The sequence below is a fragment of the Prionailurus viverrinus genome, chromosome B1 (assembly GCF_022837055.1).
Source record: "Prionailurus viverrinus isolate Anna chromosome B1, UM_Priviv_1.0, whole genome shotgun sequence".
Lineage (NCBI taxonomy): Eukaryota > Metazoa > Chordata > Mammalia > Carnivora > Felidae > Prionailurus > Prionailurus viverrinus.
In genome coordinates this window covers 39,435,162-39,454,701 of record NC_062564.1, presented here as the reverse complement: position 1 = coordinate 39,454,701, position 19,540 = coordinate 39,435,162, and the positions used below count along the sequence as shown (strand labels likewise).

Sequence of the window (19,540 nt, the reverse complement as noted above, 5' to 3'; positions counted from 1 at the left end):
CAAAGCAGTTTCACATTTGTTTAAAGAAAATTGGCTTATATTTCATTACCTTTGCAACTAGGATTGAGTGCCCTGGAAGAAGACTTGGGCCTGACAAATAAATTGGACAAAGAACACAGTTTCCATACCAAGGGGGTGCTTCCTTTCAGAATGGGGTCTGAAAATGTGGCCGGTTTGTGTTTGGCACTGTTTGTAGTTTTCTGAGGTCACTTCTGAGAGTGGGCGTGCTGCTTCACAAGTGTCTGCAGTGGAGATGGTCTCCTTGTGGTCTTTTCGGCTGCTTTTGTCTGATTCTTAAACAGTAGAATGTGTGACAAAGGTACCCTTCATTTTATTGTGATTTCGCTTATGCCAGTCATATCACTGAGACAGAAAGTTAGAGATAAACATCTGCCAGGCGTTGGCAAGCAACAGTGTTAGCCCACTGCAGCTGAGGAAAGTCCTGAAAAGTCTAAACTCATTATAGGCTTTTAATAGAGATAAAGTGATGTTCATTAAAAGCTGAACCCTCCTTAGACTCACTACTCCACAGAATAATTGCATTTATATCAATCTTGAGACCCATTAGCTTGGTGCCAAGAAAAGAATTCCAAGTCTTCTTTCTACACAGAAGGAGCTATATAAAAAATAAATAAGGCCTGTGGCAGGCTCCACTGCATTTATTTTCACCTTGCCTGGGGGCATCTGAAAAAGGATATTTGAACACTAAGAAACACGATCAGATCAAAAAAATTTTAGAAAAATATTAAATAACATCAATAAAATGGTGAATATTTAGAGTTCTAAATTTTTCCCTTTTTGAAATTAAGACAAGGTGCGTTAGTAGTGGGATTAGGGTGGGACTAGAAAACCCTTCATTAGATCTGCTATTTCATATCCATAATCATTTGGGATTCTCCCAAATGTCCCCCTTTCTATCTAATAAATAATATTCACCTTGAAAAGTTCATCTTAAAGTTCTCTGGCCCTTCCTACCAAAACAGTCCTTCTCTGCTCTGAGCCAGAGCAGCACTTTGTTTGCGATACTAATGATCGATCACAGTCCCCTAGTATCTCAGTTATTTTTATACCTGTCCCTCCCAGGGGACCGTTACCCTTGTGAGGACAATTGACCCTCTTCCTTATCCTTTACCAGAGTCTACATGCCCCTTTCACATAGTAGACATTCAATACACATTTGATGAATGGGTGGATAAAATTGATCTTAATTGGAACATTACTGCAGAATTTCAGAAAAAATTATTTTCTGTGTTCATGCTGTTATGGGGCATATGCTGCTTACGAGAGTCCTATGTGCCTTTCCTGTAAAGCCCGGTGGGTGCAGACCAAACACATGGTGGTTTCGGAACAGCTGCTCATCTGCCACAGGCACCTGCTGGGATGGGGGTCGCTGTAGCCTGGGACGAAACTCTGTTTGTTTTGCTCCTTTGACATTATGTAGTGCAGGTGTAGGAACCATAGCAATTGTTGCAGACTCACGGACATCATCAGAAGGATAATATTCTAATTTATCTTTCAGGAAGAGGCATTCAATGCCCGTCTTGGGCAGCTTTGAACTGAGAGCTGTTATGGTAATGATGTATAGTCAAAGGAAGGAATCAGGGAACTCTTCTTACCAGAGACATTTTGAGGCCTTATTTTGGAAGCAGCTTTTATTGTTATTTGAAGTTTTCTTTTGAACCCCAGGAATATCTCTACTACCAGCAGGTGAAATCAGAACACTAGCATATTGATTCATATCATTTGGAGCTACTGGAAAATTGCATTTCAAAAGTATCCTAGGAAGTTCTGAGATTTCTCCCAAACAGTACCCTGCCATCCTTGTAATAGTGACTTGGCAGGTCTGATAGTCAAGTTAGGTCCGTGTGGTCAGTCCTCTGGTCAGAAAACTTTGTGGCTTGCGATCTCATGTCCACAGCCCTGAAATATGTTATCCTGAGGCCCAAACGGTGTTGAAGAAGCTAAAGAAAGCCACTCCTGTGTCCTTCCAGTGTGCCTGGACACTGACCTAAGCCTTTCAATGCAATTGCCTTTTAAAACTCCCCTAATAACCTGGTGAGATCTGTACTATTTGGTATAAATGGGAGTTTGGGGAGAACTTTTCAGATTCATTACAGATTTCCCTTCCCTTCCCTTCCCTTCCCTTCCCTTCCCTTCCCTTCCCTTTCTTTTCCTTTCTCCCTCCCTCCCTTCCTTTCTTCCTTCCTTCCTCCCTCCCTCCCTCTCTCTCTCCAAAGAAACACACAAACAAACAAACAAACAAACAAACAAACAAACAAACTGGGCTTTGGGGGGATAGTAAGGATGTGAGAGAATTACTTTGATTTGAAACTTTGGAAGTATAGTTCAGAGGAAAGAGACCAGGAGTCTGGCACCCTGGGTCCTAGTTCTTTCTGACTGCTTTATGCCAGTGCGGTAAATGTGTATAAAATCAGCTATTCCTCCTTGGTTAATTTTTCTCATCAGTGAAACAATGTCAGTGTCAGGCTTATATCTATGGCTTTGGCCTTATTTTGGCTCACACTGATTTCATGTTAGCTTCATGCCAGGCTCTATGCCGAGCACTTCACATGCACTATCTCATTTACTCTCAGAAGGACCGCGGACCTCTCTGTGCTCCTGTGTTTGGGAAATAAAGGCTGGGAGAAGCCAAATAACTGTAGGAATCAATAGTCTGCACCCTAGAACCTGTCCTCTCAACCACTGAGCTGTACCAATAGGGTAAAAGGGGATGAGATAGTGCTTCAGAGGGTCAAAACAAACATAAATGTGAAGTCTTATCAAGGCACAGGAATTGGCATAGCAGGCACTTGCCTGTGCAGACAATTCGAAGAACACAGGCGGGGACCTCCTTCGGAAGGCCTCCCCCTCTACCTGTCATTCCATGGCTATGTCCACATGTCCAAAACCAAACTCGTCTTTCTGCTAAATCTTCTCTTGAGTGTGTTGGCTTTTGCAATGGTAGCTCCAGCCTCCAAGTCACACAAGCTAAACCCTCGGCCTTGTTCTCGATGGACACTTTCTTTCCCTCATCTGATTGGTGTCCAAGTCCTGGAGGTGGTACCCAGGGATACTTCTTGAATCTGCCCTCCCCCATATTTAGTGCTGCTGCTTCCACATCCCTTAGAAACTGTAGTGGTGGAATGGCTCCTACCTGGCCTCTCTAATGCCAGTCTTCCCTCTCCAGCCCATCTCATCTGCCCATTTGCTAAAATTCAGTTCTGATCATATGACTCTCTTATCTAAACACTTACATGGCTATCTAACCATCACCTATAGAATAAAGTTTAAATCCCCTGTTGTGACACAAGGGCTGGTTATAGACTGTGAGGGCTGCTCTTATAAAATTTCGTGTTATAGACTGGTGGCTTAAGTAACAAGCATTGATTTGTCACAGTTCTGGAACCCAGGAGTGTGAGATCAGCATGTCAGCATGGTCATATTCTGGTGAGAGCTGTCTTCTACATGGGGCTCCTTGTTATAAAACCTGTCCCAACTCCTCTCCTGCCTCCTTCCCATCCAGCACTGTGAATGGTGTGGTCCTACATCAGCCTTCTCTCTGCTCTTGCCTGTTACCTTGAACACTCCTCTGTTGAGCATGTAGCAAACTATAGAGAAGCCTTGTAGCACAGTGATCAAGAGTAGAGACAACAGAGACATACTGCCTGGATTGGAAACCCAGTTCTGCCATTTCAGGCCAGGTGACTTGGGCAAATGACTAACTTCTGCCCCAATGTCTGCAAAATGGGTATGCTGTTAATGGAAACTGCCTCATAGGAGACATCAGAGAAGTTGGAGGAAGATGCATTTAGAGTGGAGTCCTAGATAGGCAATAGTTTACAGAAAGAGCATGGAATATATTTTTTTTAACGTTTATTTATTTTTGAGACAGAGAGAGACAGAGCATGAACAGGGGAGGAGCAGAGAGAGAGGGAGACACAGAATCTGAAACAGGCTCCAGGCTCTGAGCTGTCAGCGCAGAGCCCGACGCGGGCCTCGAACTCACAGACTGTGAGATCATGACCTGAACCGATGTCGGACGCTTAACCGACCAAGCCACCCAGGCGCCCCAAGAGCATGGAATATTTTAAGAGTACTACAGAGAACATGTTAGTAGAATGCTACATAGTGTTAAACTGGAAGACAAACTTGGATTAAGAAAGTACTCTGTGCCATCTAGTTTTAATGTATAAATAGGACAGTGTCTGTTACAGGTAACTTTCTTGATCGGAGCAATGTCTTGAAATAATTTTAGGTAATAATATCTTAATAATCAGTTAACCCCCTAGCAGGGACAGGCTTAGCACTGGCTGTTGGGAGTGGGCAGCTAGAAGAAGGGGTAGGGAAGGCTAGAAGAGGCGCTCATAGACGTGGTAGGGTGGGACAGAATCTTAAAAAACTACCTGCCATCAGCACAAGGTTTTATTTTTGTGAAAAGTACATCTTGTATTTGTGTAATGTTGGACATCCTCCTGTTAATTTTTTCTCTATTATTGGTTCTATTTCCAGATTGAGATGGAAGGCACAAAGAGAGAAGGCTTTGCTGATCTAGCTTCATGGGGTTTCTAAAATAATTCTGCACAATCCGTGCTTTCTCCAGTCTTGTTATGTAATAACCACTTTCTAAAAGCAAGCCCCTCATTTGTGTGCTGCTCTCTCCCTTACAGGTGGGGAGGGAAGAGGAGAACCGAAAGGTGGTAGGCTGTTTATCTCATCCAGCCTAAAAGTAGCAGTTTTCTTCTTAACCCTTCTTACCCCAAACATGCCAGCAGAACATGAGACTCATGTTTTGATTCATGAGAACAGCTGTCAGACCCTTTTGATTCAGGGTGTTTCCAGTGGTTTTTCCTTCAGGACTTCGGATGCCAGATGGAGAGCCAGCAGCACGCATGCCCTTGTTTCATGAGACTGCAGTAGACCAGAGTCACACACGGCATGGGCTGACTGGTGCTCAGGACTGGGGGTGGGGGGAAGAATGACCCCCTCTCCCCGAGAAGGCAGCACGCACTAGCCATGAGAAGGCTACATATGCCAGAGAAAAACAGGCTTTGGCCAGCACCTGGGTCATAGCTATTTTCACTAAAGCAGGGAGTCCCCCCACTAAGGGGCCCGGGATGGAGAGGGGAGACAGTGCTGGGTATGTCCCCCAACTCTTGCCTTCAGGTCATAGTGCCATTTTGCACATTGAGAGACTGGTATCTATGGTCCACCTCTCTTTAGAGGCCTGTTTTGTCCTTTTCTAGGGCTTCCCCTGCTGCACGTGTTCTCAGCTTTCCTGCTCTTTCTCTGTGGCCCTGCTTGTGGGCATTGCCTCCCTTTGCTGGTTTTGTCTAATTCTACATGTTGTATAGCTCTGTCTACACCCTGCAATGTCAGGCTGATTGAAGTAGGTGACTGGTGGTGTTTGGGGATGTGGGGCTCGCTACCTATGAGGGAAAGTCACCGGTCTCCCCGAATCCCAGTTTCGTCATCTAGAGAACAGGCATCGATGATTCACATGTGGTTAGGTGAGACAGCAGGTAATGCAGGAGGCCTAGTGATTCTCCAGTGGCCCTCAGTGGCGCCCCCCACCCCCTCCCAGGGCTGCCCGAAAGGACACCAGTTCCCTGCCTCTGACCCAGGTGAGCACTTTTAGCTTGCCCTGGGAGCTGTGTGTCTAAAAATGTTTTAAAGCCATTAGGTGGTACGTGGTAGAGCATTTGGCAAACCTTATTTCGCATCTTTCTTCTCCTCTCTGCTAGTAAGGTGCATGGATCATGTTATCAGGAAGAGAGAACTCCAGTTTCCTTCTTTGTGCTGCCCTCACTATAACTAAAGTGGGGCCCATCCCACCCTGCAGCCACCTCAGCCTTCATCGCATGGCGTGATATGATTTACACCTCTGACCTTACCTCGGAACTGATATTTACCACTCAGCAACTGTGCCTGGCATCTGCTTAGGGACCTATGCTTATTACTTAGCTAGAAGGTACTTGGCTTCCAGCATTTCTCACTTTTAATTAATCCCCTCCTTGTTAATTAACAGCGTGCATTTCCCTGGAAGCTGTGCTGTGTGACCTTGGGACATGGTCTCCCCAGGAGGTGTGTTTCCCTGAGTCTCCACTGATGCCAGGGCTGACTTTGGCCCGCACGTGAGGTTATTAGTTGGCACATGGTGCATGGCCATTGCATGGGCATCTCCTTGTGCCATGCTTGGGAGGACAGAAGTGAGAAATCAGTGTTTGGCAGGAAAGAATTCCATAGTGTTGCCAGCCAGCACCAGCATCTTGACTGACCAAGAGATGGTCTCTTTTACTCCTTTCGAAGAAGAACATCTTTCAGTTGATTAAAAATTCTGCTTGCTAGAGTGCTTTTTAGTTGAGCTGTCTTAAACCTGATATGTAGCTATAAGTTCCTGGCATTTGTTTGGAAGCACTGAAGTGTTGCAGAGGTATTTTTTCCCAGCCCCAACTGTGGGGCCAGAGCAAGGCTCACGCTGGGCATGGCTGGGACTGGCATTATTTCTAGTGATAGTGTGAGTTTGCATAGCTGCTAAGGGATGTGGAAGTGCAAACCACAGCTAAATGGGGAGGTACAAAAATTATATAGAAACAGTGCTTAATGGCACATCTGAGGGGCTAGACAAGCTCATAAATAAGAAGGCTCATTATGAGTTAAGAAGCAAGAAAAATTGGATATGCTGGGTGCAGAATGAGGAACGGGCCTCAGCAAGCAGTTCAGGATTATTAAAGGTGATGAGCAGGATAGCCTAGTGGGTAAGAGCAGGGTTTTGGCACCAGACCAAACTGGATTTGAAACCGGGCTGGGCCACTTGCCAGCTGTGTACTCTGGGAAAATTGCTTCACTACGCTAAGTCTCAGTTTCCTTATCTTTAATGGGGGATAATACGACTTAGCTCATAAGATTATTTTGAGGATTAAATGAGATAATGTTTATAAAGTGCTTAGTGTGATGTCTGGCCCAAAGTAAATGCTCAGTAAGTGGTTGTAATTATGAGCAATGAAGGGTATTGGAGGCCTGGTTTCAGGGTGCAGGGCGGCTCCCCCAGCCGCGGAGAGCCCTGTGGGACTGAGCCGGAGAGGGAGACGAGGCAGGTCTCTCTCTGCGGCATCTTGGCAGCTGACTCAGCCCTGCATATATGCTTGAGACTCCTTCCTGCTGGGAAAAGGTTCTCTTTAGGCTTACTCTGAGTCCCTTGAGGATTGCCTTCTTGTGCTAGGGCCCTTCTCTCTTCTCACTCTGCAGGCTCCATGGCTGCCACCTATGCTGATTGACCCCCTGATACTCTCCTTGAAACAAGGTTGGAGGTAACAAGGGGGGGCAAGGGGCGGGGAGAATGGTAAATCTGTGCATATTCAGGAAGCCCCTCTCTATCAGTTCTTCTCTTCGAAGCATCGCCAGCAAATTATAAACCGAAATCAAAACAAGAGACTTAGACCTGTTTCCTGAGTTGTTGGCATGTGCAGTTGTGATTAACTTCTGTGCCTTCTTTTTCCGACTAGCAGATCCCAATTTCTTTTACCACATTTCATTTTTTGTGCTTCAAAGTAGGGAAAAAGGAATCAGGATGATTCTTTTAGGAGACCAATGTGGAGTTGAGAGGGTGGGAGGGTACTCTCAACTAAGAAGTTTTCAACTGATAAGTAATCATCCCCATTCCTTTGGCCCCTCTGTGCTGGTCGCTGGAGAATGTGTTCTCAGAGCCAGATTATAGGGAAGACCTCACAGAACAGACCCTCAAGGGTCATCTTGAAGGCCAAGTCTAAGTTCTCTGGGAAGAGAAGGAAGTGTGTTCCTGGCAGAGACCTGGCAGTGGTCTGGGCATGTGGTCTGGAGGCAGGTATTGGGGACCCTGGGATGGAGTCGGTGTGGTCCAGAGGCAGGACAGTCCCTCTAAGAAGGGAACAGCAAGGCTTCCCTGGGCTCTGGAATTCTCTGTTGACTGGAGCCCATGGAAATGAAGCACAATCAGGAGCTAGGTCCCTGCGGGTGCCCAGGAAGGGTCATCAAGGTGAGAAAACAAAAAAATTTTATATTTCATTATTTTAAGAGTACTGTTTTGGGAGTATATAATACAACAATACTGTAAAACTTGTATGTAACTTCTAAATGAGTAATTTTCCATACTTACATACATGTCAAAAGTTACTTATTGCCTGGAATGTGGTATTACGTTTGATAAATTTGGAGACTGCTGATCTTGAGTGCCAAGGTCAGAGGAAGAGAGCAGCAAAGCTGCCAGCATGACCGAGGCCACAGTCCATGTATACTCCTTTCTGTGTGAAGGCATAGTCCCAGGCCCAGGCCAGGTAGCCGGTGTCAGGGAGAAATGCTTCAGATTCTTTATGGCCAATTCGACAGATCACTCTGGGTGTTTGATTGTCAACTTGGCGTGGAAGCCCTGTTCCCATTCTGGGATTCGGCTTCAGCACCTCTTCATTCTTGGACAGTGATAACTGGCCTGCTTCTCTCCTTGCTTCGGGTGTAGGTTCACTATCAGGAGCATAGCTGAGGTTATCCTCGGCATTTGGCACTAGAATAGGTGCTGACTAAAGACTCACGGAAAAAAGTAACCTGCATTCCAGAAAGCTCTGACCCCTGAGAAATCTTGCTCTAATGCTTCCAGGTGGATGTGGTTTAGGGAGATTCTGAGCCCTTATGCTCATTTTCAGGCCATTTTAACTTCTTTGCAAGTACCTCAACCCTAAACTAACTGTGCGCAAGAGGCAGATGATTGTGGACTCAACGAAACAGTTGCAGGAGTTAGTTGTATATCCTCATTTCCTTTAAGAGAAGGCAGATGGAACAAACTTAGAAAAGTCTGTAAACAGAATGGACTGGGAGGAGGCGCTGTGAGCTTTAGGGTTTTTCAGCTCTCGTAACGGCTTTTATCTGTTTTCTGTTGAATTTTGCAGAATTGTGCTCTACTTCTGCCATATGTTATCGGTCACTCATATCAAATCCACAGTATGATGTAGGAGGCAAACACAGAGATATGAAAATCCAGAGGGAGACAATGTTGAGGGTCACACTGGAAGCTGGCCACCATGCCCTGCACAGAAGAATTAGCCTGAAGTGGAAGAAATTACCAAGAAGCCATGTGTTTGAGTAAAGCTTACAGTGTTAGATACATTTATATCACATACACATTTTTTAGAGCATTTGGAAGCTCTCTGAATAAGAATCTGTACTTGATGCCTTTTCCACACATGTCCAGGATGGCATGTTTATCCAAGAGATATAACCTCAATTTGTGTTCTATTAGTACGGCTAATCCTTTGACCGAAGGTTAGCTTATGCCCTTGCCGTGAAAGAGCTGATTGTCTGTCCCAGAGTGGAAGAGACTCACATGGCAGCACTGGGGCTTTGGTCTACCACTTCCTGGCCCAGTAGACACTGCTTGTTTTTTCCCCCATCAACCCTTTTGGCTGTGCCTGCACACAGGGTGGGGTGTCTTGTAGAATTTATTGCCACTCCTTGAATAGTTTCCTTTATCACTCACAAGGTCTGTCATTGTAGTGTATAGTGCTGCCTGACCTGGTCTCACCATGAAACCACTGTCCTTTCTGCCTCTGCTGACCCTGAATGCATTTCATCAGTGGGGCCTGTTCTGGAGTCCTTAGTGATTTATAAGTATCTTGTGGCCATTAATAGACACATCTTGGCAGGCTCTCTGTCATAGTATACAGCTCTCATGACCAAAGTGTTCACTGGAATCTGTAGAGTGAAGTTCACATACCCATCCTAATAACCACTTCTGTCCTAGTCATAGAATTTCTAATTTCCACTGTCTCCATTTGGAGTAAGTATTGGACTCTGGCCCAAAGTTAGGCTTGTCTTGGTTTTAGCCTCCAAGAGCTTCTGCTCTAAGATGAAATGATACCCGCAGCCACTTGGCTATCTTATCTTAACAAATATTGTTGATTCTACCATTTATTTTAAGTTCGAAGCTTGTCATTTTATTTTTTTAAAAATTTTTTTAATGTTTATTTATTTTTGAGACAGAGAGAGACAGAGCATGAACGGGGGAGGGTCAGAGAGAGAGGGAGACACAGAATCTGAAGTAGGCTCCAGACTCTGAGCTGTCAGCACAGAGCCCGATGCGGGGCTCGAACCCACGAACCGTGAGATCATGACCTGAGCTGAAGTTGGACGCCCAACCGACTGAGCCACCCAGGCGCCCCCGAAGCTTGTCATTTTAAAATTTATTATTTTATTCTTCTCAACACTCCTGTTTTCCATATACATTTGGTAGGTGGGAGCATGGCATTAATTTATTTTAATAGTGTTTGCCTATTTGGGGCTTGCAGTCATTTAAGAAAGCTTTAAGCACAGTATAAACCTGCTGGTGTTGGAATTTATGCCTGGTTCATCTTCTCCTATAACATCTTATAGGAGTGCATTCAACATAGCGGGTGCTTAATAACTATTTAAGTATGGTAACAGCAGTATTGTAGATGGAGTACACCGTGATTCTGACCTACTGCTGGGTTATTTGGAGATTTGAGTGATGTCCTGGATGCTTTCTGGTCCCAGCAGGATGTCAGAGCCATCAGATAACTTGTACCTAGAATCTGAGAAACCCACTCCATTGCTGGATGCCTTGGCACAGGCCCGGTGTGTCTTTCAGACTCTGTGGCTTAAACGTTCAGAAAGTGCTGTAGATTCCGTAAACATTCCTCCATCTACATACTCCAGGGAGAAAGCTATTAGGGTGATTCTGGCCCATCGATGATGGAACACCAGTCTGCACTGAGAATGCTTTTCCATTCTGAGAGTTTGGGGAATAACCTTGCTTTAGGTGGGCTCAGACCTGGGTGGATACTAGAAAGCGTTGCTCTTCAGCATTGTTTTGCCTTTGTAGTAGACTACAAAGAAGCCTTTACCCTGTAGTTTTGTTGCCCAGGAATTGCAAGACTGGTAGCAAGACCATTGTGCTTGGATAGTCCCTTCATTCTAGTCAATAAATTCAGTGTTTTGGACAAGATGTATCACAGAATCATCCTTGGGGAGTTGACCAGGGCCAGGAAAGTATTGAGGAGAGCAATTAGTAAAGACAGACATTTAAAAATGTAAGTGGTAAGAGAGGCACCTGACTGGCTCAGTTGGTAGAGCATGTGACTCTTTATCTTGGGGTGTGAGGTTGAGCCCTATATTGGCTGTAGAGATTAAAAACATGAAATCTTTAAAAAAAGATTTAAAAAATGTCAGTGGCAAGAAATCTGATGAACACAAGGATCTTCTGTGATTAAAAAAAAAAGAATATGCATCTCTCTTCCCCCCAATATTCTAAAATTGGTTATTGACAGCACTCCAGCTTGCTCTCCACTCCTTCCCTGTTCCCATTACCCCCAAAGACTGAACTAGTCTAAAATCTGGATGCCTTTTCTAAGTTTTAAAAATAGTAGAACAATGCTGCTGTGATCACATAAAGCTATATTTTCACTGTCACCTCTAACTTGTAGTAGTCCTTGGTAATTACATGGTGCTTTCCATCTGTAGGTCTGTAAACACATGATAAATGTTAACTCTTAATTCTCCTAACACCCCTGTAGAGATAGGGAGAGATTGCAAGGTGCCTTTTAGCTCGATGTTGGGTCTGGTTTACCTCCAGGTTTAGCTCAGCGGTTTGGTCTGGTCTCATTGAGGTGTTCTTACCTGTATGTGGAAGAGCTGGTGAAAGTAACATGTGCTCTTATGAATGACGTTCTGTGCTGCCAGATGAAAATGCTGAAGTCTCCGGAGAAGCAAGAAGCATAAGCCTCCTGACTTCAGGAAGCGTACACTCTGAGCCTCTACAGTTTCACCAGTTGTTACTGTTTTGATTATGGATTAGATCGCAAGAAGAGTTAGAAAACATTTTGTCTGTTAAAGGATGTAGAACTTTGTTTCTGACATGTAATATCTGCTCCTGACATTTAAAAGGAAAAATTCATCACTTCTTCTTTGGCAGTAATTTTTATGGCTTTTTGTTATTTCTTTTCAAGAGTTATTTCTTCCTAGGATCTGTTTTTTTGTCCTTTTACATCTTGAAGAGTGGAATTTCAAATAACCTTGGAATTTACACCAGTGAAATTCAAAAGCTGGGCTGGACTTCAAAAAGCTTTACAGAACCGAACAAAGTAATTATTGTACAGTTTTAAATTTCTTTAGCCATGGCTTTAATATATTGCTTCGTTAAGCAAATGATTTCAATTTATTATGAAAATGTAGCAATTATTCCATTAAAAAAATCTGTTAGAAAGATGGCCCACTTTGCTTCCGTGGCACAATAAGTAATGTTGAATGTCTAATTTTTGTTTTTTGATTTGCTTATTTTGTCTTTAATGACACCCATTTAAAGTAAAAGTCTTTAAAATGGTAGAATAACGTGATAACATGTCTTCACTCGTAATTTGATACTTGGATATAATGAGTTCATCTGAGAGATTTCATTAAAAACAGCAAGGTGCCTGAATACCAAAGCTGAGATGTTTTTAATCACAGAATTATAGTAATTATACAAATCCCAAGATTTTCATCAGACAGAAAAGGCTTCCCGGGCTAAACATGCACTTTAAACTTAGCACTAATAACTGTGTATTGTTATAAATTATAGGAGAGAGACTCCTTGGGCCAAGGGGAATATTGGAATTGAATTTTTAAGGAAAATTGAGAAACAAACTATTTTGGTAACATAATGGTACATGTAAGAGGCACATCACAAGCATAATAGAAGAAGAATTCTCTTTGTGCAAGAGACATAGCAAGTGAATATCAGATAAAGTTAATGAGGCTATTATTGTTTACTATATTGTCAGCATCGAGAGAATGCTAGAAGGAACATCTCTGTCTTCTCCCAGGGGTCCTGAAGTTGCTAATCGACAGGAGTCTTACTTCCAGCCAGTAAATGGGACAGACCACCAGTAAATTAGATGATTATTGACTCAGAATCTGGATTTTCTGGGTTGGATGAAGACTCTCTAAAGAATAATTTTGTCATTGTGGGAATTATTTAAAATGTCAAATTTTTATAAAATGGCCAGGACATAGTACCCTCAGGGAGCTTGCTTTTTTTTTTTTTTTTTTTAATTTTTTTTTTCAACGTTTATTTATTTTTGGGACAGAGAGAGACAGAGCATGAATGGGGGAGGGGCAGAGAGAGAGGGAGACACAGAATCGGAAACAGGCTCCAGGCTCTGAGCCATCAGCCCAGAGCCTGACTCGGGGCTCGAACTCCCGGACCTCGAGATCGTGACCTGGCTGAAGTCGGACGCTTAACCGACTGCGCCACCCAGGCACCCCAGGGAGCTTGCTTTTAAGATAAGTTATATAAAAAGATGCACCTGAGAAGATTTTATAAAAATCTCCCTAAGACAGAAAGTTTATTTGATCTATTTTCCACTTACCATTATTTCTCTCTGTTTTCTGGCTCAGATAGATGGGTAGGGGGAGATGAGCAAAGGGGATTGAGGAGGAAGGGAGAACATTGAAGCAGTGTGCTCTGGGGTGTCCACAATGGGTGGAGGAGGAAGGAAGGGAGCCTGGGGGAAATGGAGAAGGCAAGTTAGGTTGGCTTCTCGTTTGTTACAAATGGTTTGGAGTTGAGATGCAGAGCATGTATTCAAATGGAAGGCTCTGTAATCTGTCTGGGTATTCTTGATGATCAGTCAGGACACAGAATTCCTTCTAGGGGCTAGAGCAGAGACATGCCTGGGATTTGAGTCCTAACAAGACAGGTATTTCTGGTCTCTGTTCTCCCAACCTTATCCCTTTCTATGGTAAACTTATCATCCCCTGTCTGCAAGCATGATTGGAGAGTTCGCCGGAACAATGGTCCCCAGATTCCATCTTAATATGTTATCATCCACATTTTCTATTTGCATATTTCAAGCTCCAGGTTCTTCCCCACCTCCTCACTGGGGAGTTTGAAGACCATTTTGTCAGCTTTCAGCCCTGCCAAGAATGAGTGCACACAGGTGAGAGCATGTAGGCTCACCTTTTGCATCCATCAGTGCTGGGCGGGCCCTGGATGGAGAAGGCCCTGCCTGCAATTTCAGTTTCATTAAAGTTTCGCTTTTACCATTTTATTTTTTTATTATTCTTATTTTGTAATCTTTATTTAATTTTGAGAGAGAGAGAGATGGAGTGTGAGCAGGGGAGGAACAGAGAGAGGGGGAGACACAGAATCCGAAGTAGGCTCCAGTCTCTGAGCAGTCAGTACAAAGCCCGATGTGGGCTGGAACTCATTAACCTTGAGATCATGACCTGAGCTGAAGTCGGTTGCTCAACCGACTGAGCCACCCAGTCGCCCCTAGCTTTTCCCCTTTTAGCCATCAAAATAATATGTGCCACTGCGGGAAATTTATAAGATACAGAAAAATCTAGAGAAGCAAGGAAAATCACCATTAATGCTTTCACTCAGAGGGAATTCACATTTTGCCATATTTCCTTCCAGTCTTTTTCCTGCATCTTTTGTTTTTTATGTGCACTCATCTACAAATGAATGTTTGTATTCTGATTTAGAAACATTTAACAATATTTAATCCCCTGGCATAAACATTTTCTGTAAACCTCATGGGAAGTCTATTGAACGTTGATTGCCACAGAGAACATAAAGACGTTACTGTCTTTTAAGAGTTATTGTCATTTGGTCTCTTCCCAGGTCCCCTATTGTGGTCTGCTGCACGTCTGGGAGGCTATGATGGGAATGAGTGTGAAAAGCTGGAGGTTTCACCTAACTCGTTGCTCCTGCCTGGAAGATCATCCTTTAGAAGTAGGAAAAGTGCTCCACGAGGTGGCTGACTTCAAGGGACCAGACACATTGTAGAAAGAAATGGATGAAAGCAGCTTGGGGGCTCCAGACACACGCTCCCTGCGGTCTAGTCCAGGGAAGCCCTTCTGAGGCGCCCTGGCATTCTGGAATGTCGCCAGGTCTGGACGCATGGCCAATTCCTGAGTGATGATGGTTCGCCGGGGGTTGCTTGCGTGGGTGTCTCGAGTAGTGCTTTTGCTGGTGCTGCTCTGCTGCGCCGTCTCCGTCCTCTACATGCTGGCCTGCACTCCGAAGGGCGACGAGGAGCAGCTGGGGCTGCCCAGGGCTAACGGCCCCACGGGCAAGGAGGGGTACCAGGCCGCGCTGCAGGAGTGGGAGGAACAGCATCGCAACTACATCAGCAGTCTCAAGAGGCAGATTGCGCAGCTCAAGGAGGAGCTGCAGGAGAGGAGCGAGCGGCTCAAGAATGCGCAGTATCACCCCAGCGACGCTGTGGGCCTGGGGCTGGATCAGGGCCCCCCAGAGAAAACGCAGGCGGACCTTCTGGCCTTCCTGCACTCCCAGGTGGACAAGGCGGAGGTGCACACCGGTGTCAAGCTGGCCACCGAGTATGCTGCTGTGCCTTTCGATAGCTTCACTCTGCAGAAGGTGTACCAGCTGGAGACGGGCCTGACCCGCCACCCCGAAGAGAAACCCGTGAGGAAAGACAAGCGGGATGAACTGGTGGAAGCCATTGAATCGGCCGTGGAGACCCTGAATGGCCCTGCGGACGGCAGCCCCAGTCGGCGCCCCTACTCGGCCTCGGATTTCATAGAAGGTTGGCAAGTTTGTGGATTGGGGTGGGAAGGAGAAGGAAGGGCATCTGGGTCCAGGTACTCAGGCGGGTCACCGCAGCGGGAAGCGGGCGTCTGGCTTTGGCAATGACTGGCAGAGGGTGAGCCACAGCAAAGGCACATAGTGTGGGTTTGTATTTCTCAGAGACAGCCGTTTTACTTACTTTCTCATGAAAGCCATGTTTATTGAGTGGACAGGTTCGTTGTTCCCTGGCAGAAGAAGGGAGTTCTTGTGTTCATTAGGAAGGAAGGAAGGAAGGAAGGAAGGAAGGAAGGAAGAAAGGAAGAAAGGAAGAAAAAGAAATAGAAAAAATATTGAAACCCAAACAGAGGATGATAGGCAGTTTTAATTGATCTGTTCCCTGGGCCCTTCTCCTGGAGATCTGGCCTGGGTATCAGGCCCATGAACAGAACTGCAAACACGTGGTCTATAGCACTTAACATTTGCCAGACACTGTTTTGGGAACTTTATATTTACTAATTCACTTTTTCTTCTTAATGACCCTATGAGGAGGGAGGAAGATTGAATTCAGATTAATTAAGTAAATCGCCCAAGGTTGTGCCGTTAGCCAGGATTTGAGCCTGGGAAGTCTGATTCCAGAGTCCCCATCCTTAACCACTAGCTTATATTGTACAGTCACAGCACATGAAAACTAGTGACATTAATGGCTTAGCTTTTTTTTCATGGGCACAGAACAGCCAAATATTAGTTTGTGTGTGATTGTGTCTACTTGGAGGAGAAATTGGCCTTGTCTAGTTTCTTGGAAGTTTCATTAGTATCTTCTTGCCAACTTTTCCACTGTTACTGGGGCAAAAATCAACTAATAATTTGGGAGAGGAAATAACTTCCGAGGGCATCCACCTCTCCCTCCTGTTTCTGGAGAGAATCTACTTCAACTTCTCAGACGTGTGGCTGTGTCCACTATTACCTTACTCCCAATAACGACCCTCTCGTTGCCTGCAAGCAAGACAGAGTCTGTTTAGTCATATCAAAATGGCTCTCACTGCTATGTATGCCTGTTCTCTTTGGACACTTCCCCATCTTATGATTTTTTTCCACTTTTTATGTGAACCATAAACTCATGTAATTTTGGTAATCATTTTCATATACCTAGAGCCAGATAAAGAAATCTTGTACAAGATCAAGCTTTTTGGTCGTCAGGATGTTTTTGTTGTTACTCATTTATATGAGGTATGAAAAATACCTAGCACATTTGGCAGCTAGCAAGTACAAGCACATGCTGGGCACTCAGTAAGAATTCAAAATATCATGATGTCGTAGCAGCACATTTTATAGAGCTTTGAAGTTTATGAAATGTTTCCACATACAATATCTTACTGGTGGACCCCCAGGGAAAGTCATAAACATCCTTAAAAAGCAAATCCTGGTTGCCACTTGCCCTGGAGAATGCCACAAGAGCTGCCCACATACAAAGCACTTTCAAAAGAACTTGGTTATAAGTTAATTCCTGCCATTTGGAATGTTGGCCCTTGTGATTTTTCATATACATTCATATTTGAAACCTCTGCTTTTCTGTGTACAGTGTCTTGATACACAAGGCCTGTTATTCTCAGTCAGCAGTGACATAGGCCCCCTACCCCTGAATTTATTTGCATTGAGATATGGCTGACTTTCTGTTAGAGACACTGTTATCCTAGCTACCCAGTGTTGCTCGCATGTGCAGCACACAGCCTGTGTTTTAAGGCAGATCAACCCACACATACCTTCCAGATTTGGTGAAAGTCTAGTGGGCTGTTTTCTTAGGATGAGTGAATAGACACACACTTTAGATACATTTATACATATTTAACTGTCATAAGTATAATTTATTTCATTTTTTTTTTGTTCTTACCACAAAAGATTGTGGTGGCAATCTTTTGTATTCTGAGGAAATAGGGTAGTTTGAAAAAATCCACTAGTCTGAGGAAGCTTCAGGAAGGTCGAGTCAAAGTCTACATATGGAGCAACTTTCAAATAGTGATGTTCCAGAGCAAAGTGGGAATCCTGTTACTGTGAGAATTTGGTCACCAACTGGATGGCCCCTTGGTCAGGAGGTTATAATTCATGATTCTAGGATCAGAGTTGTGGCTGGACTGGATTACATTTGAGGACCTTTGTAATCCTGGTTCCTGATTTTTTGATCTACACACAGTCAAGGGGAAAGAAGACAATGGAAAAGGTCTGATTTGAAATCTGTTTTCTATGAGTTAGAACAAGTGATGAGACCTTATAAGGGTGAAATAGGTCTTTGAAGTAACTTATTTGGGTTTCTAAATATAACCGTAGAGAGATTGATTTTGTGTTTGGGGTATCAGTAGTCCAGAAGTTAGAGTGATTTAGTAAAAGTCAATGGGAAAATTTTAGGTCTCCCACACTCAGTTCTAAACAAAGGTAACTGATCTGCTGAACCTGGAACGAGAATGGGGATTCTTTGTGTTTAAAGAAATAATAATAAAAACACATGAATTCTTCCAGATGATAATAGTTAGGCAAAGCTTAAAGCTACCTATGAGGCAGGTAGCATGGTGACATGAGCACGGGGAGCTGTGTGATTTTGACCAATATACTCAAGCCCCTTAAGACTCGGTTTCCTCCTCTCTCCGAAGAGACTTGGCTTAATGTCCTCCAAGGCCCTACCCAGTCCCAACCTTCTGCAACACGCAAAGCACTGCTTCAACTTCTTTTCTTCTCAGCTATGCCAAACAACTGTCCCTGGAGGGTACTCTAACATCCACTCTCCGAGATGACGAGGACACAACACTGACCCTTTGGGAACCTTGTCTCTGAAAGAAGGAATTAAGATAGATTAGTTATCAGGTCTGACCTGACCGTGGCCACCTTCTAGGTTGCTGTGAAGCTTGCAGACGGAGAATACCACATTGGTGACTGTCTATGATCGATATTGATGTAATTATTTGCTGTCTCTAAAACACAGAGAGAACAGCATGTGCCTCCTCTCCCTTTCCCTAGACATTTTGTTGGCATTGATTATCGCATTGGCTTCTCACATAATAGCATGGATTTTTTTTATAACTATCTGGGAAGAGAAGTAGAAAAATGTGATCAAATCCTGTGCCTTAGGATGCCTAAATGTTTATCTCCTCAAGTGAACAGAATTTTTTTTGTTTGTGGCGTAGTTATTCCTTCACTATAGGATATCCAGACTCCTATTTAAGTCTTAGTGGCATAACTTTTGGCTTTGACTTCATATTTTTAAGTAGAACTTTTGGACATAAATTTGACATGGTTCCATAAAACAATTTAGCTTTCCAAATTATTCCTCTTTTATAATCCAAACTTCTGAGAATGTGAGTCTGTGTGAGGCAGTCGTGTCTACTGTCTCCATGGGTGGCTCTTCTGTCACTCTCTGCGAGCTTTTGCAGGGTTGGTGGTAGCAAGAGCAGGGTCAGATTTGTGGTGAGCGGGAGCCAAACCGTGATCTGCAAGAAAGTGAAAATTTTGAGGGGACCTTGAGATGCATTTAAATCAAGGGATATAGAAATTGCTATAAAACCTTAGTAGCTGCCTGTACAGTAAATCCCAACTTCCTGTGCTCAACAGCCAACCCCTCGTGCCTTCTGGGAAGCTAAGGCAAAGAGTGAAGATGCTGAGTTTTTGACTTCCATTGTTTGTGTCTCACTATAAGCTCTAAGGGATACCCTGTGACCACTTTGCTAAAGCTGTTTTGGACAAGTCAAATCCATTTCCAAGTCCTGGGTACTTGGAGAGCCAGGTGCTTGGGGCTGTGAGGACAGGAAGTGGGCTTTTCCCTCTGCATGCATTTTGGTGATATGCTTCTTTGTCAGCAACTTTGTGACTTGGGGTTGAAAAGGTAGGGCAGGCATGCTTTTTCTCTCTCTCAAAATAAATAAGTAAACTTTTTTTTAAAGTTTACATTGGGTGGGGAGCAAGTGGGAAAGGGGCAAAAAGAGAGGGAGAGGGAGAGAGAGA

The 19,540-nt window shown here is 44.1% G+C and overlaps 1 protein-coding gene across 18 annotated transcripts in view; it reads left to right on the top strand.

Moving 5' to 3' along the window:
* Positions 1-19,540, top strand: part of CSGALNACT1 (chondroitin sulfate N-acetylgalactosaminyltransferase 1) — a 342,341-nt gene that overhangs the window by 234,253 nt on the left and 88,548 nt on the right. For 17 of the 18 annotated variants that reach the window (XM_047856667.1, XM_047856682.1, XM_047856669.1 and 14 more), the window contains one exon: positions 14,645-15,572. In XM_047856667.1, coding sequence (XP_047712623.1) covers positions 14,942-15,572 — 631 coding nt within the window. In that variant the 5' untranslated portion in view covers positions 14,645-14,941. Of the gene's footprint in view, positions 1-11,987; positions 12,123-14,644; positions 15,573-19,540 lie in introns of all 18 variants that reach the window. The other variant, XM_047856678.1, reaches the window with a different exon arrangement.